The sequence below is a fragment of the Bos grunniens genome, chromosome 4, assembly GCF_055505025.1.
Source record: "Bos grunniens cultivar Pamir isolate PY7600 chromosome 4, Bosgru_T2T1.0, whole genome shotgun sequence".
Classification (NCBI taxonomy): Eukaryota; Metazoa; Chordata; class Mammalia; order Artiodactyla; family Bovidae; genus Bos; species Bos grunniens.
Genome location: NC_141168.1, coordinates 109,738,682 through 109,762,289, shown reverse-complemented (window position 1 = coordinate 109,762,289; position 23,608 = coordinate 109,738,682). Strand labels below are relative to the sequence as shown.

Sequence of the window (23,608 nt, the reverse complement as noted above, 5' to 3'; positions counted from 1 at the left end):
CTACTGCAAGAAGTTTCCAGTCCAAGCCTCTACTATATAAAACAAAAATCTGCCTCAAATCATGCAAAATTCCTTGCATAAATCATTTTTGAAAAGTAAAGGCCCACTGAAGAAGTTTGATGATAAAATAGGCAAAAAAAGAATATTCCTCAATTGTAATTAAAGGTAAAAAAAAAAAAAAACACAAGTGATAGATATTTTGGAATTTAAGTTTGGAAACATTTTTTGGATTAGGGCTAACAGACCTGCGTGTGTGTTCATGCTTAGTCGCGCAGTCGTGTCTAACTCTGCAACACCATGGTCTGTAGCCTGCCAGGCTCCTCTGTCCATGGGATTCTCCAGGCCAGAATACTGGAGTGGTTTGCCGTTTCCTCTTACAGGGGATCTTCTTGACCCAGGATACCAAACTCTAGAGTCTTCCTGCATGCAGTCGGATTTTTCACAGTCTGAGCCACCAGGGAAACCCAGTTCAGACCTGCTCTTACTAGCAAAGTGACAGCTGGAAAACCCTGAGGCCTCTTCAGAGGTCACTTAATGATCTCTCCAAGCTTCAGAAGGAAAAAAAATTACCCCCAGGTAATTGTTACACCACAACTTTCTCTGTGCTATTTCTAAATCTTGTTTGTGCCATCTAGAGATTGCAGCACTTATCTCACTAACCTCAACTGATTTTCTTGCATGTTTATTTTCCCTCTGGGTCCTAGAACACAAAGACTGGTCTTATTCACTTATGGATCTAGCATAGTGATTAACTAGTATTTTTCTTAAGTTGTTCCCCCAGAAATAAACCCAAAAGTTCCTTAGTCCGTGTCTTCTGATTCCCACTTGGTGCTTGAGAAATGCCTACAAATATTAATATTGGATTTTACAGAACACAATATGGAAAGTAATATTGAAATTCTACAGATAGCAGATAGACTCCCCTTCACATCTTTTACAGAGAAGGCAATGGCACCCCACTCCAGTACTCTTGCCTGGAAAATCCCATGGATGGAGGACCCTGGTAGGCTGTAGTCCATGGGGTTACTAAGAGTCGGACATGACTGAGTGATTTCACTTTTCACTTTCATGCATTGGAGAAGGAAATGGCAACCCACTCCAGTGTTCTTGCCTGGAGAATCCCAGGGACGGGGGAGCCCAGTGGGCTGCCGTCTATGGGGTCGCACAGAGTTGAACACGACTGAAGCGACTTAGCAGCAGCAGTAGCAGTCACATCTTTTAAATCAATATCCATCTCAAATTGTGTTTTATTAAATAAGCTCTTTCTAGTGCTTTTCAAACCCAGTGCTGGTTCATGATGAACTTTTTTGGGTCCTAAGCAAAGTGAGAGAAATAAAGATGATGCAGTGAGTTTTTCCTAATGTTAAATTCACTCAATTTAAAGGACTGATTTTTATTCTGCATTTTTTTTTGGTTTCTTTTGTTATATTAAAATATCCTTTATTTTATGATACAGTGATAATAGATGTTACATACATAAACAAAATGTCAATATGACTTAGATGATCTTTTCATGTCAAGACACATATTAAAGGGCTTCTCAGGTGGCACAAGTGGTAAAGAACCTGCCTGCCAGTGCAGGAGACTTAAGAGACATGGGTTCTGTCCCTGGGCTGGGAAGGTCCCACGAAGGAGGGCATGGCAACCCACTCCAGTATTCTTGCCTGAAGAATCCCAAGGACAAAGGAGCCTGGCGGGTTACAGTCCAGAGGGTCACAGAGAGTAGGACACGACTGAAGTGACTTGGCATGCAAGCACATATTTAAAAATGACAATGACAGGCTCATCTTGGGAAAGTGCTGAGACAAAAATCATGACAGTGCGCCCTCTAGTGGCAGGTAGTACGAATAAAAATCTTAACCTGCTAGAGTAACTTCAGAATTCAGAATGTTTACACAGGAAGCCAAACAAGATAACGTTAAATATAACTTCAATTGTTTTCAGTTTTTAAGTGCTATCACAGATAGTTTAAAGTGTTTTATCGTTATAAGAAACTTCCCATCATCTACATCTCACATCTCACCTGTAACCCACAGAGGAGCTCTGTTCAGGAGCCTATGGATTTCAAACATCCACACTCATTATTCACTAGTAGCATAGGAATGCTTTGGAATGATAGGAAGAATTGGGAAGGAGAGGTGGTGACATGCCAATGCCAAGGCGAACAGAGAACAGTGGCTTGCCAGATGGCTCAATGGTAAAGAATCTGCCTGCCAATGCAAAAGAAGTAAGAGACAGAGGTTTGATCCCGGGGTCGGGGAATATCGCCTAGAGAAGGGAATTGCATCCCACTCTGGTATTTTTGCCTGGAGAATCTCATGGACAGAGGAGCTTGGCGGGCTACAGTCCATGGGATTGTAAGAGTGAGACATGACTGAGCATGCATGCACGCAAGAAGAACTGAGGAAAGAAAACCCTGTTCTAATTCGATAGATCTCAGGAAAGATCAGAGTTTACAGGGAAGAGGTGGCTGCTAGAGAAGGCCATCACAACCACCCATGCCTGTGCTAACTCCTACAGAGTTAGGTCTATAGTAACCCTGATCAATTCATATGGCCATTAAATGATTATCAGCAATGTCTTCCTTCCAGGGCCCCTCTCCAGGTCACTGCTTTACCTTCAGCAAGTGTCCTGTTTTTCTACTACTGCTTGCTCAGGAAATGTCTTTACATTTTGTTGGGGAGGCCACATCTTTCTGCTGCTTTGATATTTACAGGATGACTAGAAATTTATCCTGGTCCTAATCAAACCAGGATCGCCGCTTTTAAGCTTCAGAGGCTCCTTCTATTTGGGCCATCAGAAATAAGCCCTTATGGGGTGTGTGTGTGTGTGTGTGTCGCTCAGTCATGTCCGACTCTTTGCAAACCTGTGGACTGTAGCCCGCCAGGTTCCTCTGTCCATGGAGATTCTCCAGGCAAGAATACTGGAGTGGGTTGCCATTCCCTTCCCTAGAGGATCTTCCCAACCCAGCGATCCCAGGTCTCCCGCACTGCAGGCAGATTCTTTACTGTCTGAGCCACCAGGGAAGCCCTATCCTACTTTACAGCTAATGCGACTGCCCTGAATCAGATCTACTTACTTCTTAGCCTGGATATTCCAATCTACAAAAACAGGCCTGGCATTCCTTCACAAAGGGACTACTATCCTAAAAACTTTTGTCAAGATTTGCTGGGAGGCCATCCACACTTTCCACTAGTTTGTTCTGGCCTACCACTAATGACCCTCGGACAACTGTGTGAGCACTAATGCATTTATTTACTTTTGGATCTTTAGTCGCGGCATGCAAATTCTTAGTTGCAGCCTGAGGGATCTTGTTCCCTGACCAGGGATTGAATCTGGGTCCCCTGCATTGGGAATGTGGAGTCAGCCACCGGACCACCAGGGAAGTCCTCTAATAAGTTTTATATATGTAGTTTTGAAAAATGGAAATGAAATAACATGCTTCACCTTTTTAAAAAAGTGCGCTTTAGGGCTCTAGGTTTTTGTTTTTATTTTTTAGCTTAGGGAGTCAAAAAACCCATCATGTTTAGTTCAACTATTTTCTATAGTGTTAGGGTATGCTGAATTAGGGCATATATTTTATTTAGACAATAGCACTGATTTACTTTCCATGCTTCTACTATTATAGCTACAGTCTTTGAACTTTTATAGGCCTGGGTTGTCCATTTCCTTTTAGTTAAAAAGAAACATACTAAAATGTAGAGTATTAAGAGTTAAATAGAATTTTAATGCTTTCTTGCCTTTTCAGATCAAGCAGATACAGAAACCACTCTTTTCCCCAATTTGGCTGACAGGAAAAAACCAAATGAATGAAAAAAAAAAAAAGCTTCTCTTTGTCACCTGCAACCTTGTGTATGAGGGAAAAAATTCTGGGTCTGGATCTGGGTTCATTCTAAACAGTGTATTTTAAATTCTTCAGCTGGCTGCCTATAAAAATCACTGAAGGTCTCAAAGAACTCCCACAAAAATGGTAACAACAACCGTACCCTCCTTAGGTGAATCTGAACCAAGTTTGAGAACTACTGGACTTAGATCCCCTCCAATACATACTGTTTAACTAAATTGTAAACTCCTTAAGGATCACGATTGTATTTTATCAATCTGAAGTGCTCAGAATCGGGTTGACTAGTGCCCAGAAATCAACAAATGTTTAGTGAGTGAATTGGGTTTCATTTCATATGCTAATATGGCAAGCAGTTTCTCTTTCAGAGACTTCCAATCAATAAGAACTGTCTGGCAATTAAGATTATAACAGGTAATCCGCTATACTAAACTACACTAAGGTTGCCCAAAAGGCACTGGAATTTCTTCACGGGATTAGATGTAGTAGAGTCAGAAAAGCATATAGGTGAGCATATATTTCAAAAGGAACTGTCAGGCACAGTGATAAAACTATGCACAGGGTGTTTCTGTTGGAGTAGAAAACTGTGTAGAATTACGCCTGTAATCCTTCATAATTATGAAGTGCCTTACAATTTATAAATTGCATTCACTTACTTGTGTGGATAAGTGAGATACCACGTGTAAAGCTATTAGCAAGGTTTCTGACAGTAAGTTTCTGACAGGTAACAAGCTCTCAATACACGTGTGCTATCATTAATTGTTAGCTCTGGGTCACTTTTCCTTTTATTCTTATAATTGGAAAGTTCTTTCTTAAATTGAGCCCCCAAAGACTCCCCTATTGCTTTCCTCAATGTAACTAAACTGCTCTAAGTTGAAAAGAGGACATTAAAGTGACATGCCTACTTATTACTATTGTTATATTAATATTTTCTACCTTGATTTTCCTTAGATTACACAGGTGGTAAAATGATAAGTGGGGAATTAAACCCTTTGGTGTTAGTTTTCTGCTATGAATACCAAGACTGAGGAAGAAGAGCTCTAACCTGGACAGCCAGCACTGGACAACCTGGACCACACTTTTCCTCAGGCCAAGCCCAGCGCCACCTGGGGAATGCCAAGTTCTCTTGGAGCGTCCAGCCCCTTCGCGTCAGTCTGTCGTCCTTTCACTTCGCCCCGGACACCAGGTGGGGTTTCCTCCACCACATCCCTAGGGGTCCTCATGTCAGTCAGGTTTATATACTGTCTCCTCAGTATTTGTTCCTGGTCACCTAAGAATTAAGTTTTTGCCGCCTCCCCGAAGCAGAGTTACCGATACCTAGTACCTCTTTAAAGACCGGCGACTGCCTTGGTCTCTCAGAGCAACAAGTTTTGTGCATTTATCTGAAGCGTCAGCTGTTTTGCTTGCTGGGAAATGTAGTACCTGGACCGTTCTCTCGCCTCCATTGCAGGGGCGATGGCAGCCGGGGGACTACAATTCCCAGCATGCTAGGGGAAAGGAAGGGAAACCCAGGTCAGCAGTTCCACGTGACTACTCACTATGGCTTCCCTGTGTCGGGGCCAGCAGTTTGGTGGTTGTGAGTGATTTGTTAGTTCTTTGCTGCAGGATACCGCCTCACGAATTCGACATGCAAAAAATCAAATCTCTTATGACCCGGCAGGTAAGTTGCAGAGGCTGAAGCAAAGGTCTCCTTCATCTCTGCTGGGAGACGAGCCGAGATATTCTGTCCCTGGGCCGCAGGCAAGCAGATACCCAAGTTATAGGTGGTGGCAAGTGTCAGGGGCACTATAAATTCCAGGCACACCCTGGAAAATTCACCTGACCCGCGGGGTTCGGAGCCTTGTTCAGGTGGGACCCGGTGACCCAAGAACATTCCTTTAGATAAGACCAATGAGGGAGCCGGAGGCTGTCTTTGTCTCCCCCTCCCCGCTTTTGCCAGTTTTCCAGTGATCGCCTTAGCTATACTGCCGGGTTCCCTTTTCCCCCAAGCTGTCTGGTTGTCTGAGGGTGGCCTGGGTGAAAGTGAGGTCTCTGCAATAGAGATGACTAGAAAGAGTCGGGGGGCGGGGGGAAGCAGTAATTTGAAGGCAGAATTGATATTGATAGCTTTATGACTTTGGGCAAGTCCCTAAATCTAGTAGCATAAATTTCCTTATGTGAAATTGAGAATAATAATTATTTTTGTTCATCCTGTTTCACAGTTCTGTTATGAAAGTCATCAGTGTCTGTGAAATGATACTTTAAAAAAGTCATTGTCATGGCAAAATAATGATCTTTTATTTTTTGCCAGAATGTTAAATCTTGAATAAAAACTTTGGCTGTTTTCTGTCATAAATTATAGGGATATCCTAATAACGTGTCAGCTTCTTTCAAATCAGAAATGGCAGAAATCTACTTTTATATACTTATTGATTATGGTTTGGTTTTAGATACCTTTGTTTCAGCTCTAATATTTTACTATAATTGATCATTCTTTATTGTTTTTATATTAGAGAGGGTAATTTAGATTAGAATTTTAAATCAGTGTCATTTTGAGAACTTTGGAGAATGTGGAGGCAAAGCATTTAGTGAAAGATTCATTTGTGAATATTTTTGTTCATGGAAAAAAGACTACAAATTCCACATTAAATTCTTATTTGATAGTTTAGAATTTGAGAGACATCTGAGTGAATTACACATTGTAGGTCTCTGGTGAATAATACACAAATTCTATGTGATTATTTTCCTCTGTCAAATTATGTTGTTATTGTCATGAAGATAAAGTTTTAAAGTTCTGTGAATTATAGAATATTTAATTAAGTGGATAGTAAGATTTGACAGTTCGTTACATTTGTTGAGTCCTGGTCTTATGCTTCATAACACTTCTTTCTTGAGGATGGGTTTGAATCCTGGTCCATCCTGTAGCTGTGTGACCTTGAGCAACTTTACTTAACTGAAAAAAATTTTTTTTTAGTTTTTAATTGAGGGATAATTGATTTACAGAATTTTGTTGGTTTCTGCCAAACATCAACATGAATCAGCCATAGGTATACATATGTCTCCTCCCCCTTAAACCTCTCTCCCATCTCCCACTCCATCCCACCCCTCTAGGTTGATACAGAGCCCCTGTTTGAGTTCCCTAAGTCATACAGCAAATTCCCATTGGCTGTCTATTTTGCATATGATAATGTAAGTGTCCATGTTACTCTCTGCATACATCTCACCCTCCCCACCCCTGCCCGCTGTGTCCACAGGTCTGTTCCATGTCTTTGTCTCCATTGCTGCCCTGCAGATAATTTCATCAGTGCCATCTTTCTAGATCCCATATATATGTGTTAGTATACGGTATTTATCGTTCTCTTTCTGACTTACTTCACTGTATAATAGGCTCTAGGTTCACCCACCTCATTAGAACTGACTCAAACGCGTTCCTTTTTATGGCTGAGTCATATTCCATTGTGTATATGTACCACAGCTTCTTTATTCATTCATCTGTCAGTGGACATCTAGGTTGCTTCCACGTTCTATCTATTGTAAATAGTGCTGCAATGAACATTGGGGTACATGTGTCTTTTTCAATTTTGGTTTTCTCAGCGTAAATGCTTAGTAGTGGGATTGCTGGGTCATATGGTGGTTTTATTCCTAGTTTTTTAAGGAATCTCCATACTCTTTTCCATAGTGGCTATATCAATTTACATTCCCACCAGCAGTGTGAGAGGGTTCTTTTTTCTTCACACCCTCTCCAGCATTTATTATTTATAGACTTTTTGATGATGGCCATTCTGACTGGTGTGAGGTGATACCTCATTGTAGTTTTGATTTGCATTTCTCTAATAATGAGCGATGTTGAGCATCTTTTCATGTGTTTGTTAGCCATTTGGAGAAATATCTGTTTAGGTCTTTTTCCCACTTTTTGATTGGGTTTTTGTTTTTCTGGTATTGAGTTGTATGAGCTGCTTGTATATTTTAGAAATTACTCCTTTATCAGTTGTTTCATTTGCTATCATTTTGTCCCATTCTGAGGGTTGCCTTTTCACCTTGTTTATAGTTTCTTTTGCTGTGCAAAAGCCTTTGAATTTAACTGGGTCCAGCTTGTTTATTTTTGTTTTTATTTTCATTACTTCAGGAGGAGGGTCATAGAGGATCTTGCTTTGATCTATGTCATTGAGTGTTCTGCCTATGTTTTCCTCTAAGAGTTTTATAGTTTCTGGTCTTACACTTAGGTCTTTAATTCATTTTGTGTTTATCTTTTTGTATGGTGTTAGGAAGTGTTCTGATTTCATTCTTTTACACATAGCTGTCCAGTTTCCCCAGCTCCATTTCATGAAGAGGCTATCCTTGCCCCATTATTACCTTTTTTGAACATCTGTTTTCACATCTTTCTAACAGGAATGATTGCATGTATCACATGGGGCTTTCCTAGCAGTGTTTATATTAGATCAAAGTAAAGAGATAAAGGAGTTAACAGTTCCTAGGGCTAACAAAGAAATGCATAACCACAGAGATTATCTCAGTGGCTGCATTGATGGTGGAAAAGTGGGAAAACTGGAAGCTGGCCATTGCAGAAACTCAAGCAACTGTTGATTTCAGGCTAGCTTTGGTAGCCATTTGACTTTTAAAACAATATACACTTCTGTACATTATCCCACTGATGCCCCCAAACTGCCTCTGGCATGCTGAATTTGGACTTCTGTGCAGCAGCTAAGTTTGGTGCCGTCTCCTGTTGCTTGCTGGTGGTTCCGCGTAGTCAACATTGCCATCATTGTACTTTGGTTGGTTTGTTTTCTAACCCTGCTTTGTAAGAGTGAGTGAGAGAGAAAAAATACAGAAGCCCAGATAACCAGTGATAATAACCTTATGTCTCCCGAATGTAGTGAAATTGTTCTGAAAATGGTGACTCTTCAGCCTCAGTCATTTGTTTATCAGATTGAGCAGGTAAAATCTGTGCTTAGTTGGGATAGAAAAAAAAAAAAAAAAGCTAAAGAACACATACAAAAAGTTGGAACTGTATTATATAGGAGGTGAGGTAAAATTAGGAGTTTCACACAGATTTTTAAGGTCATCCTAATTATATTTGTTTATGGCTTGACTTCCACATATTTGTGTGTGTTAGTTGCTCAGTCATGTCTGATGCTTTGCAGCTCCATGGACTGTAGCCCACCAGGCTCCTTTGTCCTTGGGATTCTCCAGGCAAGAATACTGGAGTGGTTTGTGATTCCTTTCAGTACAGGATCTTCCTGACTCAGGGATCAAACTTGGGTCTCCTGCATTGCAGGCAGATTCTTTACTGTCTGAACCATCAGAGAAGCCTCATATTTAATCATTATTCATACACTTTTTATGAATCTACGAGGTACGAAAGTAGGGTGCTGCCTAGCATTGGGAATTTTATTTATACTGTTTATTGTTAGGTTAAATATAGCAGTATTACAAATAAATACAAATAAAGATGTTTCTTTTTGGAGGGGCTAAAGAATATGCTGATAATATATTGCTGTTAATGTGAAGAGGTAGGAAATTAAGGTCTCTGACACTTTTTGGCATTTCAGCTCTCCAAGGATCTTGGTTTGGAGGAGAGTGTAGAGCAGCCTTTGTTAGCTCTCTCTCTTTACATGAGTTCCTTTGTTCTGCTTTCTCCATGATGCTGGCCTCTGTTCTTTCAGTTTGTTCAACATGTGCTTACCAAACTCTATGTACCAGGCACCATTCTAAGTGTGGGGAATGCAGCAGTAACAGAACAGACGTGTGAAGGCAGTCATGGTGATACACATTTCAGAGGAATAGAGGATAGAGAGTTCTGGGAGTTGTTGGCGATTTAGAGTCATGTATAACTTTTAGATGGGGCTTTCCAGGTGGCTCAGTGGTAAAGAATCCTCCTGCCAATGCAGGAGATGAGGGATGTAGGTTTGATCCCTGAGTCTGGAAGATCCCCTGCAGGAGGAAATGGCACCTTACTCCAATATTCTTGCCTGGGAAATCCCATGGACAGAGAAGCCACCAGGCTACAGTCCACGGGGTCGCAAAGAGTCGGACATGACTGAGCAACTGAGCGCACGCGGCACGTGCTTTTTAGATACGGTGGCCACAGAAGGCCTCTCTGAGAAGGTGACACTTGAGGTAAAACCTGAAGGAGGTGAGGGAGCGAGCTCTGGGGTTGTCTGGGAAGGAGAATTCTGGGTGGAAGGAAAAGCAGATGCAGAGGCCTTGAGGCAGGAGTGTCTTTGAAGGGCAGCAAGAGGCCAGTGTGGGAGGCGTGAAGTGAGTGACGAGAGAAATGGTAGGAGATGAGGTCAGAGAGTGAGGGCAGGAAGCCAGATCACATAGAGTCTCATCTCCATCTCATCTTCGCTACTTCTCTTCTCACTCATGGTAAGGCCAGGGCGGCCAGTAAGGATGCTAATACAGTAATGCAAGTGAGACAGGACGTGGGCCTGTCTCAGGATGCTAGCAGTGGAGGTGTTGAGAAAAGGTCAGATCGTGGGTATATTGTGAATGTGGAGTTGACAGAATTTCTTAATAGATCGGATTTGGGCTGTGAAAGAAAGAGAAACTTCAAGGGTGACTCCAAATGTTTTGGCCCCAGCAGCTGGAAGAATTGAATTGAGCTGGGTAAGACTGAGGGAGGAACAGATTGAAGGAAGGAAGCAAGATTTTAAACTTGTTCATTTGAAAGCCTCTTGGCTTTTGGAGGAAGAAAGTAGGCAGTTGGCTGAAAGAGCTTGAATTTTTGAGGCGAAATCCAGGGTATAGGTAAACATGCAGGAGTCACGAGTATAAGGAGGGTGTGTTTGCTGGCTAAGATCACCAATGGCATAAGTGTAGAAATAAAACAAGAGTCCACAGTTGGAGCTTTTGAGGACTCCGTGTTCTGAGCTCCGGGATTTAGGAAGGCAGATTGAGAAGGAGCAGTGAGGTGAGCAGCATCCCCCTGGAAGTGTTCTCCTGCATCCCAAGGAGCATCCCAAAGAGCGCCTCTCCTGTAGCAGATGCTCAGTACATATCTGTTGGATAAAGAGACCATCCCAACCAGTTAGGTCCAAGTAAAGAACCGAAAAGAAGAGGGAGTGATCAGCTGTATTAAATGCTGCACGTGGGCCATGGAGGGTGAGAATGGGAGTGCGCCTCTGCCCTGAGCAGCAGTAAGGTCACTGGTGACCTCACAGCAGTGCTGCGGTAAGGTGGTGAGGAGGAATGCCCGATGCGGGTGGGTTTGGGAGAAACCGAGGGCTTAGTGTAAACACTCTGAGTTTTGCCGAAACTTTTGCTTGAAAAGAGAAGGAATCACAAACCACATTACATGCTTCTTTTGACCATTGGGACCTACGTTGCTGGTCTCATCAATGGAAGCTGAAGATTCACGTAGACGAAACAGAAGTAAATCTGAAGTGTAATCTGATTCGGCAAAGAAAGTTGCAGAGGCAGGTATTATGTATGATGGATTTTGTATAGGGAAATTATGAAAACAAAAACCAGATACAAAAGAAAATCCAACAATGGCTAATGATTAGAGGGAAAGTTTCAATTTAATAAAGGCAGAGCGCTATAGTTATAGAACCTGAAGCTCCTATACTTTGGCCACCTGATGTGAAGAGCCGACTCGTTGGAAAAGACCCTGATGCTGGGAAAGATTGAAGGCAAAAAGGAGAAGACGGCAGCAGAGGATGAGATGGTTAGATAGCATCACCAACTCACTGGACATGATCCTGAGCAAACTCCGGGAGATAGTGGAGGACTGAGGAGTCTGGCGTGCGGCAGTCCATGGGGTCACAAAAAGTCAGACACGACTTAGCGATTGAACAGCAGCAGCAGCATAGCTATAACCATGACTTCCTGCTTTAAAGAGGTGCTTTAAAGAGGTGAAGATAAAATAAAAATGATGACTTCATATTTGTTAATAGAGATTTATAAAATTGCTAATCAGATCTATAATCCTAAAATACGGATGAGTGTCAGATATTATGCTTTGAGGCATTTACCTAACTCTTGGTTTCTGTCTTGATGAGATAAAAGCATTTCTCTGTGACGTTCAGAATAATGGTGAACACTTAAAGGGTGTTTACCATGTACCAGACTCTGTTTGTGGCCTCTTGTGTATGTTACCTCCTTTATCCCTTATAAGAGCCTCTGAGTTATTGTTACTGTCATTAGACTATGAGGATAGGCAGGTTGTTCAAGATGGCAGAAGCCATTCTTTGAATCCCTTGCTTCCTAACATGGATATAGGGTTTCCAGTTTTTATTACTTTTATTTTGTACGTTTGGTGGAAAATTGCCACATATTCATATTAGTAGCAAATTATTGTGTGATAACTAACTTGGAGGCAAGGTGTTTTTCTAGATGCTGGTATATACCACTTGTTTGCTTGTTTTAGACATTGGGTTCTTTCCTCATAACTCTGGGGAAAGAGAAAATGACACCTGATATATTCTTCCAAGAATTTCTGTTAGGTTGGTTAAACAAATGGTTTGTTTAAAAAGCATGAACATTATATTTTAAAAAGATACTTTAGGATTGGTTGTGGTTTTGAATCAAATTATGAAGTTTTATTTATGTGTATATGAATGCATATAAGTGTGTGTATATAAAATGTATTTTGTTGTTCAGTTGCTAATTCGGGTCTGACTCCTAGAAATCCCATGCACTATAGCATGCGGGGCTCCTCTTTCCACCACTCTTTCCCTGAGTTTGCTTAAATTCATATCCATTGAGTCAGTGATGCTCTCTAACCATCTCATCCTCCGTCACCCCCTTTTCCTTTTGCATCAGGGTTATTTCATCTTTTCCAGCCTCACGGTTTTTTCCAGTGAGTCAGATGTTCGCATCACGTGGCCAAAGTGTTGGAGCTTCACCTTCAGCATCAGTCCTTCCAATGGGTGTTCAGGGTTGGTTTCCTTTAGGATGGACTGGTTTGATCTGCTTGCAGTCCAAGGGGTAATTCTGTAATCCAGCCTTGCCCTCTTCACCACTTTTGGTGCCATGCCCTTAATGATGACTATTGGTGAGAAACTGGGACAAGGAAGAAAACACACATGCACCAGTAGTTTCACACTTTAATTTTCTCACTCGTTGTAAGACTTTAAGCCTCAGTGTGTGCACGCATGCTCAGTCCTGGCTGACTCTTTGCGGCCCTATGGTCTGTAGCCCACCAGGTTCCTCTGTCCATGAAATTTTCCAAGCAAGAATACTGGAGTGGATTGTCATTTCCTACTCCAAGGGAATCTTCCCAACCCATGGATTGAACCCATGTCTCTTGCGTCTCCTGTATTGGCAGGCAGATTCTTTACTACTGTGCCACCTGGGAAGCCCTTAAGCTTCCATATGCTTTTCTTATTCCTGCAGATTTCCCTAGGAACTTCATTTTAAGGTCAGTTTCATGTTCTCATGGGAACGGGGTTTTAATTAGCTGGAGGTTGGAGCTTAACCGAGGCTCCAAAGAAGTTACTAATTGCTTTGGTGTTTACTCTGTTCTGAAATTGTGCTAGCCCTAGGCTAGAGAGGCAAACAGAACTTGGTCTTTCCCTTCTCCTGGGTCCAGAGAGAGAGGTGTGTTTACTATTTAAAACTTTGCTACTTTGGCAGAGGTGTGGGGAAATGTTAGCAGGGTTTCCAAAACATTAGCAATGATAGCAGTCACCTGGGTTGCTTGTTAAAATGCAATTCCTTGTCCTAATTCAGAAATACCTATTTATTAGATCTGTGGTGGGACTTAGGAAAAAACTTCCTAGGTGATGGAGCTGGTCCGTAGGTGATGCTGAGAAATAGTGTTTCTTTGAAACATATGATTTAGGAAAATTTCATAGAGGAGCTCTGAAAGTGGGGTGTTGGTTTGGTGGGGTGGAATGAGAGAGCGAGAAGGGTGCGGGGAGAGGAAGACGGGGAGAATGAGAGAGGACGAGAGAGGGAGAGAGTATGGATGGAGAAGAGAGAGAGAAGAGGGAGAGAAGGTGGGTGGAGGGGGGCATTTTCTGGGGAAAATGGAAGATTGGGGATGAAGCAGAGCACCTTGTCATAAAAAAATTATAGCTATGATTAGCAATATTTTATATTAGGGAAGATAAAATATACACCTCTATAATTTAAAGATGAGTAAGTTCTACTCTAAGTCTCAAATAAATGTGCCATATATTTTGGTTGCTATGGACACCAGAAGACCAGTATAGGATAGCTAAAGGACAAAAACTCAACAGCATAAATCTCTCCTTAAGTTCATGTACGGGCTGATTTTGCTTCCAGACTATTATTACAGGGATTTTAGGGGTCTGCTTTGAATAGCCTATGTTAAAAAGAGGCTTTAAAAGAAAATTTAAATTGCGCACTTCTTTCTGTCTTGATAACTTTCTTTGGTGCACAAATGAGCCTTTCAGAATCCCTGAATTCTTGAATCAGAATCCCTGAATGCAGAAAGTTGTTGTATAGTCACTCAGTCGCGTCCGACTCTTTGCTACGTCATCCATGAACCATAGCCCGCGAGGCTCCTCTGTCCATTGGATGCCCCAGGCAAGAATCCTGGAGTGGGTTGCCATTTCCTTCCCCAGGGGATCTTCCCGGCCCAGGGATCGAGCCTGGGTCTCCGGCTTGGCAGGCAGATTATTGATCACTGAGCCCCAAGGGAACCTGGAAGAGACAAAGCACCAAAGAGCTAAAGCAGTGAGACGTGAGGTTTAACTCTCAGTTATATAGTATGAATTGGGTACATTGATGAGAGTGATAAGGTAAATCCTAAGGATTACTTATGTATTAATTAAGCCTTTATCATTTAAAAATGTATCATTATTTAAAAATCTTTTTAGCTCAGTCATAATGCTGGGACCTTTTTGCCAAGGTCCAATTTGGCAAATGAATTTGGTCCTGACTCATAGATAAGTGCTTTTATGGAATGCTTTTGTCACCACGTTTCTTCTCTTTTGGTTGTTTTTGAATAATGGTTAACTCAGACTTCAGCCGTTAGGTATGAAGTTGCCATATAGTGATTTTATCTTGAATTTCCAAAAGTACATCTTTCCTTGATTTAATAATAGGACTGTATGTATTGTGACAGCTATTTTTAGAAACATATTCTATATATTGTACAACAGGAGCATGTCTTTTTAAAATGGTGATTTTTATTTCAGTAAGTATAGTCTAACTTAGGGTTGAGAAATATGAATGGAAAGTCTTTTGCTATCAGCTGATGGTCTCGGTGAAAGAAGGGGAAGGCTTTGCAGCTTATTTTTGACTCCTCCTGCAGTTCTCTTTATACAATAAAATGTTAAAAAGCAACTGTTCAAGGAGATAAACAAATCGCACATATCTGCACATCAAAATCATTAAACTTGGTGGTAATATAACAAGACAAGCAAAAAAGTATTTTCTCTCATGTTACAGTTCTGCAGCACAGTTGAAATTCTTCTCTTTTTTATCTTTTTTTCTTTTTTGAAGGGTCTGAAAAGTCCTCCAGAGAGCTTCAGTGATCTTGGTGCCATTGAGAGTCTCCGGGTCCCTGGAAAGGTATTGATCTACATGAGTGAGCGTGACTTTTTGCTTCCTGAAGAAAATAGTATTGCCTTCGGATACTAATTGATTCACAGAAGCTTTTCCCTCCCACAGGCATATGGTTGTTGTGATGAGCTGGGTAAAGTTTTATAATGCAATAGGCTTGGGGCTTGTTTTTGCTCTCATCCTCATTGGGATGCAGTATGATTCATTATTGTGAAGCAGAAAATGCGAAATTGATAAATTTAGAGTTGATTACTACATCAAATTCTTTGCCCGAAAGCAGTGATATATATATATATATGTATATAAATGAAACGTATTGATTCATCTGCTGTAATTCAGATAAATAAAATGAAATGATTTACTTTTTATGCTGTAACACTGAGCTCCAAATCATAGTAAATTATGTTTTCGTGATGAAGCAGAGATATTTGAATAAGTAGCTAAAGCATAGCTTATACTAAATTGTAGATATCTTGGATTTTAATCCCCTGATATTCATGTGAACTTGGCCATCTACAAATTTAATAGGTGTTATTTGAAAGCTAGCTGGCTCCCCCCCAGGAGGAGTATTAGCCATTGTTAAATAAACCAGTCCCTGCTGTGCCTCACTCTGGGGCCCCACTGCTTGGAGCTGCCTCGGTCTGCAGTAGCTCCGGCACAGATCAAAGCCAGTTTTGAATGTCTGCTCTTGTGGTTTTCAATTTGGGGATCATATCTGAAACTGTTTGTTTTCTGTGCCTGGCAGCTTAGTACAAGGGCTTGTTTCTCTTGACTGGCCGTCACAGGGCCCCTCATCACACCTCTGTGTCAGCTGCTTAGGAGGAGGATTTCCCACCTCTTTGAGGCACCTTACCCCCTAAAGTGAATTTTGTATTTACTGCTTAGCTTTTTTACTGCTTTTTTAATATTAGGTCAGATCCAAATATGATGAAATTCTGACCAACCCTTTTGCATGAAATGGCTCAGACAGAAGCCTTATAGAGGCATTTTGAACCGTTATACATAGTGTTATAAAAGACTGTTGGATGTGATAAAATTGGGAATTGAGAGATAACCATTAATCCTAATTGACAGGTCATTTTCTATTTCTTTGACTTAAAAAAAAGTGTATCAGGCATTATGAACATGCCTTGAATTAGATGGCATTAGATGTTTCAGAACCACAGTGAAACTGATGAGTGAGCCCCTTTAAAAAAAAATACAATAATGTATTGCATAGAATTTTCTGTTGTCTTTAAACCATGAGCTCATGATGTCTTTCCAGTAGTGGTAGGTAGTGAATTTATAATGATCTTATTTTACAGTCTTCTTACTGACTCCCAACTCTCTCCCTGTCAGTGATCAGCAGTGTATATTTTCTTATTAAAATTTTTTTTAAGAATTTTTATGTTTTACATTGGAGTATAAACTTCCCTGGTGGCTCAGATGGTAAAGCGTCTGCCTGCAATGCGGGAGACTTGAGTTTGATCCCTGGGTCGGGAAGATCCCCTGGAGAAGGAAATGGCAACCCACTCTAGTACTCTTGCCTGGAAAATTCCATGGACAGAGGAGCCTTGTAGGCTACAGTCCATGGGGTTGCAAAGAGTCGGACACGACTGAGCGACTTCACCCACTCACATAGTTGATTAGTGCACAGGGAACTCTACTCAATATTCTGTAATAACCTAATGGAAAAAGAATTTGAAAAAGAATAGATACATGTATATGTTTGGCAGTGTGTACTTTTGAGATGGTGGGCTCTGGGAGAACAGTCTGAAATCACAGGGTCAACAGGTGTAAATGATTCGAGTGATGGTTAAGCCTGGGGCAGTAGTCTGATAGACACACACTAAGAAGGCAATTTAGGTAAACTGTAGTATCTCTGCTTTAATTTAGCCTTTAGCCTAGAGAAACTTTTAAGCATTAATTCATTTAATAGCTTTCCCTTACTCAAGTATGGGTAGACCATTAAAAAGAAAAAAGCACCTTTTATCTCCAGGACTGGACCCATTTCTTTTGCCTATTCATGTCATCGTGTCTTTCTAAGTTATAACAGGGAATTGAGATTTCATTGGGGTTTTCAAGAAAGAAAGAAAGTTTAGCTTGGGTATGTTTTGTATAAAGGGAAAGCAGGAGGTGTTATTAAGACGGAGCATATGAAATGGCTGTGTTTTAGGTTAGAAATGGTTTAATATTGGCTGATTTCATATGGTTCAACGCAGAAAAAGGAGGGTAGTTAAGGAGAACTGAGGAAGGGCGCCAGGGGAGCTTGATAACCTAGAAAGTACTGTTGATTTTTTTTTTTTTTCTTTTGAGTACTATATAAATTCTGAATGGAAGAAACCTTAGAAATCATCTGGTACAGTTTCTGTATTTTATAGACAAGATGACACTGTATCCAATCTTTAGAGGAGATGCAAGTCAATAATAATCCATATACTGGAAATTTAGGATTTGGGTGGAGAAAATAGTATAGAAGGTAAAAAAGAAAAAAGGATTACTTTTCAGAATTTGCCATAGGAAAGGAAAACTTTGAGGTAGATTAAAAAAAACCAATACAATATTGTAAAGTATAATAATAATAAAAATCATAGCTGAAGTACTTCAGAGCCGAGGTCAGTGGTGCACACATGTTGCACATTAGAATTGCTAGTACCCAGGCCATTGTTGTTGCTTAGTCGCTCAGTCATGTCTGACTCCTGTGACTCCATGGACTGTAGCCCGCCAGCCTCCTCTGTCCATGGCATTCTCCAGGCAAGAATACTGGAATGGGTTGCAATTTCCTTCTCCAGGGGATCTTCCCAACCCAGGGATTGAACCTCTCCTGCGTTGCTGGTAGATTCTTTACCGCTGAGGTACCCCATTCTCATTACTGCGTGGGGGGTGGGGCTAGGCATCCGTAGTGTTTAATGATCCCCAGCCGAGTCCAGTGAGGAGCTGTGTTTGGGCACCATTGGCCAAGCTGCGCGTGCAATGTGGAGAAAGAGAGGGGGACCACAGAAACTGTTGTAGATAAAAATTTGGTAGTATTCCTGACAGTTTTTGTGGGGAAGAAAGTAGAATAAAGAGTTAGTAATGATCTAAAATTTTATTTTTGGGAAATGGATACTGTTTTTTTCAAATTAATGGGATTTTTTTGGTGTAGCAGATAAGGCTATAAGAAATTAATCTATACTGTATCTATTGACTGAATATTCATTTAAGGAAATATATACTGTTTGAATCATGTGAAAGATTTTTAGATAATTGGTTATAAGAATTCTGAAAAATTAAGACCAAAACTTATTATAGTATGTAATAATTGTAATAGCCACGTGTTTAGTAGTTACAGAAGTTATTAGGACTATTTGAAAGGACTTGCTGAATCATGGTTTAAAAATACCTGAACTTTATAAATCTACATCTAGGCTTTAGGTAAACTTCCCATCGGTTTGGTTCAGTCACTCAGTCGTGTCCGACTCTTTGCGACCCCATGAATCTCAGCACGCCAGGCCTCCCTGTCCATCACCAACTCCCAGAGTTCACTCAGACTCATGTCCATCGAGTCAGTGATGCCATCCAGCCATCTCATCCTCTGTCATCCCCTTCTCCTCCTGCCCCCAATCCCTCCCAGCATCAAAGTCTTTTCCAATGAGTCAAGTCTTCGCATGAGGCGGCCAGAGTACTGGAGTTTCAGCTTCAGCATCATTCCCTCCAAAGAAATCCCAGGGCTGATTTCCTTCAGAATGGACTGGTTGGAATAGTTACATGTCATAAACCTGAAAAAGAGAGCTAATACTAATATTATTTATGAATTTTTACTGAAATACTGCCTCCTTAACAATAAGGATTTTTGGGGGATGGGGTTAGTTTCATTTTTTTTCAGGCCTTGATCTTACTGACTCATGAATACAAATAGGATTCTGCTGCATCTACTCTTGCATCGTTGGTTTAGCTATGCCTTTGATTTTTTTCATTAAAGGAAAATATAGGGTGTGGAGCCAAAAGAAATCTGTTTCTGTCAAAACCTGAAAATATATTTGTCTAAATATAAGAAAATATTTTTTGTATGCCTAATTTAGTCCACAAATATTTATTGAGTACCTACCTATTCTGTGGCATTTCTACTATATAACATTCTGGGATTTCGGGTAGAGTGTATGCTAGCTTTTAGACTACCTCTGTGAAGTAAGAGAAATGGATTGACTGACTTCTTAGTATCCATGAAAAGACTCCTAAAATGACCCTAATTACAGAGCTTTATTTTCAGAACTTTACCAAGACATGAGGAAAGTGCTGGAATAAGAGCCAGGAGAGCTGGTTCAAGTATTGACTTAAACGTTTAGCTTATTATTAAAGGGAAGTCATTTTAATAGCTTTATACCTCAGCTTCCTCATCTGTGAAAATGTGATTAAACTAGAGCCCTTTTAGCACTGATGTTTTTTAGTATCTCTATTGTAATATTTGTAGGAGAGATATGACATAAAAATACAATCAAAAGAATAAACTGAGCAGTTTTTTTTTTTTTTTAAAGAAGATGAGTATATTACTGTCTGATATAGACAGAATTAGTTTTAACACTTTTGACTAGGAGACTTTTTTAGCTTTAGTGATTGGGATAAAAACTTTGAATTTATGATTATGTTTCATTTAAGACAGGTATCTTCTGCAGGTGGTTCCGAGAGGGATTGTGACTGTGGATCTGCAAAATTATTTAGAATTTTTCTTAGGCACTCATGGATAAAAATGTTTATCTGTGTTCTTTTTAATCATTAATGAAATTCTGCTTCTCTTGGCTTTAGATGCTTTGGGATTCTTAACCACTCTTTCTAGCAGATCATAAAAGATCTGGCAATGATTTATTGTGCTTTTGGCAATGATTCATTGACCCAGGCAGTTACTAAGTTATGAAGATGCAAAGAAGTACAAGACTCTGTTCCTACCTCAACCTGAGTAAAAGAGACAAGCAAAAATAGACAACGTGGGAGGATACAGTAGAGGTCTCTAGTAAGGATGCATAGTGGTAGCACAGCTAGGAAATGATGGGGGTAGGCAGATGTGGGTGCTGGGTCTTCTAGAGTTGGCGATGAATTTGTTTTTGAAGGATAACTAGTGTACAGATAGAGTTTTGAGTGGCAGTCCTGTGCCAGGATACTGATTAAAAAGATGATATGAGGTTTAGGAAATGAAGAAAAGTTAAAATTTGAGAGACATTTAAGAAACAGGATTTAGGACTGAGGATTTTATTGGCTGTCGAAGGTGAAGGAATTGGAAGGTCATTAGACACTGGGATTGAAGGTGCTATGATATCTTTTCTCAGAATAGGTAGAAATCTCAATTTAAAAGAAATTCTTGTAAAGAGAGGGTCTGATCAGGTGTTTGAAAACTAAAACCGGAAGCCCTAACCTAAGGCTTAGACACTGGACTTGTCTCTGTGCTTCAGTTTATGTGTCTTGTAGTCAGCTTTAGCTTGACAGGCATGTGGCAAATAGCTTGATAGTTTTCACTGAAGTTGAGACATTTTTAAAGATAGCTTTTAAAAATAGATGTATATTTGATGCCTCCCTCCAAAGCAGTTAGCTTTAATGGTTTCTTTATCATAGGAATAAACTTGGGGTAAAATAGCATAGCTATTGAATAAGAGAAATAAGTAAAAATATTTGGCAGCGTATCAAATATGAAAGTTTGGCTTGATCGTTTTGTGATTTTTATTACATGTTAATAATTCAGTGTATTTCTATGAATAAAATCAGTTTTTCTTCAATATATCTTTCTTTAAAGACAAATATGTGTACATTTGGGTTGTTACTTTGAGGAAAGAATTAAAATGCTACTTTAATAATAACCTTTTTATAAAAATCTATAAATCATGTTGCTAAAACCTTTCAAATTGTAGTGCTAATAATATTCCACTAGATGGCACTGACAGCCTGAAGAAAACAGAGTTGGCTTGAAAAGCTATGTTTTATTTAAAACACACAGAAGATGATAAACCAGCTGCTTTGATAGATTATTGTTGTTCTAATAATAATTTTAAGAAAATATGCCATTTTCCCAACGTAATCAGACATCTGTCAATTCATTATAAACTTACATTGGTAGATGTATAGTTTTAGGGTATTTGTGATCTTGAATCCTATTTCATTTGGAAACAGAAAATTTCAGTGATTTATGATTTTTATAATACTGACTGCATATTGAAAACTCTGTTTTTGTTCTTCCTTTAAGCTCTGTATAGTTTTTGATAATCCTGTTTTGTTCTCAATTAGAACTCTAATGTGATGTTAACTTTAGTAAGACTGTGATTTCTGTTTTTAGTATTTATTATAACAGAATAGCTTTTTGTTGTTGTTGTTGACTCATGAAAAATGCAAGCAGACAAATAAACCTTTTGTCCTGGCAAACCTAAATTCATGCTGTGTAAGAGCAAACTTTCTTTACTCCCTCACTTGTGCCCAATACAATGCATTCTATATTTATTCTGGTATAGAATGTGAACTATGGTCTGGTAAACTATGTACAGAAATGGAAGTTGGTTTGCATTTCTTTTTTTATTCTACTTTACATTTTTCTGCAGGATTTTGAAAGCTGACCTGTGAAATGAAGATTTTTGCATTCACCTTTTTATTTGAATAAAAACCTACTACCGAAGATGATAAGTTTCCAGGCTGTTCTGTGGGTTTAAAAATTAAATTACTTTTCAAAGAGAATATTGAACCGAATAATGTTAAGGAGAACTGTTAAGCTGTCATAACTAACTTTTTACACTTACAAAAGTGAATAGGATTGAAAGCCTGAGCCTGGGTTGATATTTTTAATTAGTGTGGTATTTTGGATAATCTGAAAGTAGTGATTCAATATAAAATTTGTAGTTTTTCTTTTCCCTCCTGGACTTGAATATGTCCTCCCCTTAAGAGGTGAACCCTTAAGCAGGAGATAGTTTTGTAAAGTTATAGCCTGGTTTCTTTGGAAACCATAGATATATTGGAAATGTTCTATAACACCTTTACACTTGAGGGCTCCAATTGTTTTATAGACTTGAATCCCCAGTTCTCATATGACCTTTTGTTGTAATGTTGAGAGGAAACATGGCTTGGCCAAAATCAAAGATGTTGACTTAAATTTCTATTCTGATTTTCTTTCTTTTTCAAAAAGTTACATTTGCAATATGCATTTTTATATGTATTAATACGTTCATGTAGCTTTATCCCAGAGATGATCAGAATAGAAGAACAGGCTAGGTAGTATATATTATATACAACCTTATGGTGTACTGTGACTGCTGGAAGAGACAGCCTCTAAAACTCTGAATGACTTCTGCATTATCTACCACTTTCCCAAAATATTCCTGCTTGGTGTATTATGTTAAGAAAATGTTGAATGTTTATGCTTGTTTTTGGATATAGCATCTGGCACCATGGTAATGTGTTAAGATATTTTTAGTAAAGGAAGAATGTGGTCCTAGTTTATATGAAAGTGTGTTGAATTTTAACAGCATCACGGTTGTTCCGTTTTCTTGGCTCTTGGTGTCCAGGTCGTCTCTCCCCCATGACATTTTCCTGCCCTGCGGAAAGTCATCCACTGTTACTTAACCTGTTGTATGCCTTCCCACTCTGCTGCTTTTACTTCTGCTTCGCTTTATTTTTTCACCCTTATTCCCCCAATCTCTAATATTTTAAATTTTACCGTTTCTCATGTTCTGTAAATGCCACCACTTCCATCAGATGGTAGCTTACAATCCCTTAATGCCCTTCATTTTGTTTGTATTTCCTTTTTGTTCTGCCTTGCATTGTCATTTGTTCATCTATTACTTCAGCAGCTATTTGAGCAAAGAGCCGTATTTTACTCATCTTTGTTTCTTTATGACCTAGCATAGAGGATTTTTACATAGTAGGACTTTAATTAAAAAAGTTCTAAAATGGGGATGTGTGACTTGACTGGGAAATAAGAGATAATGGAGCTTTGCTAGTCGGCAGGTTATTTCCTGATGATAATGTGGGAGAGAGGTTTGATTTGTTCTTTTTTGACATTTGTATTTTTGTTTCTATGTCCTTTACAATTAAGCTCATTAATTGTAGTTTTTCTCCGGCTTTAATTCTGGGGTGACATTTGTGTACTTATTTGAGGTGTAGTTGATTACCCACCCTTAGTAGGCAAGTTGTGACATGTTTGATGGATAGTTTGTAGTTGCTGATGAATTATTTTTGGATTTTCAAAGTTTGCAGAGCATTCCTACCACTATTATTAATATTAATAATATTAATATTAATAATAATGTTATATGTGTCATAAACTTTACTATAAAAATTCTCTAAAAAACTGTACTCTTAATAGCAGTCCATAAGACTAAA

General features: G+C 39.6%; 2 protein-coding genes across 4 annotated transcripts in view; one reads left to right on the top strand and one right to left on the bottom strand.

The window, feature by feature from the left end:
- HEPACAM2 (HEPACAM family member 2) overlaps window positions 1-5,242 on the bottom strand; it is a 61,385-nt gene extending 56,143 nt beyond the window's left edge. Inside the window, exon 1 of one of the 2 annotated variants that reach the window (XM_086397890.1) lies at window positions 4,887-5,242. Coding sequence is in view for 1 of the 2 variants with exons in the window: in XM_086397891.1 (XP_086254017.1) it covers window positions 246-426 (181 nt within the window). In the remaining variant the exon portion in view is untranslated. Of the gene's footprint in view, window positions 1-245; window positions 446-4,886 lie in introns of those variants that run through there. The other variant, XM_086397891.1, reaches the window with a different exon arrangement.
- Window positions 5,243-5,369: 127 nt separating this feature from the next.
- The window catches only part of VPS50 (VPS50 subunit of EARP/GARPII complex), a 140,293-nt gene continuing 122,054 nt past the window's right edge, over window positions 5,370-23,608 (top strand). For both annotated transcript variants that reach the window (XM_086397881.1, XM_086397880.1), the window contains exons 1-2: window positions 5,370-5,501; window positions 15,239-15,307. In XM_086397881.1, the coding sequence (XP_086254007.1) occupies window positions 5,469-5,501; window positions 15,239-15,307 (102 nt within the window). In that variant the 5' untranslated portion in view covers window positions 5,370-5,468. The remainder of the gene's footprint in view (window positions 5,502-15,238; window positions 15,308-23,608) is intronic.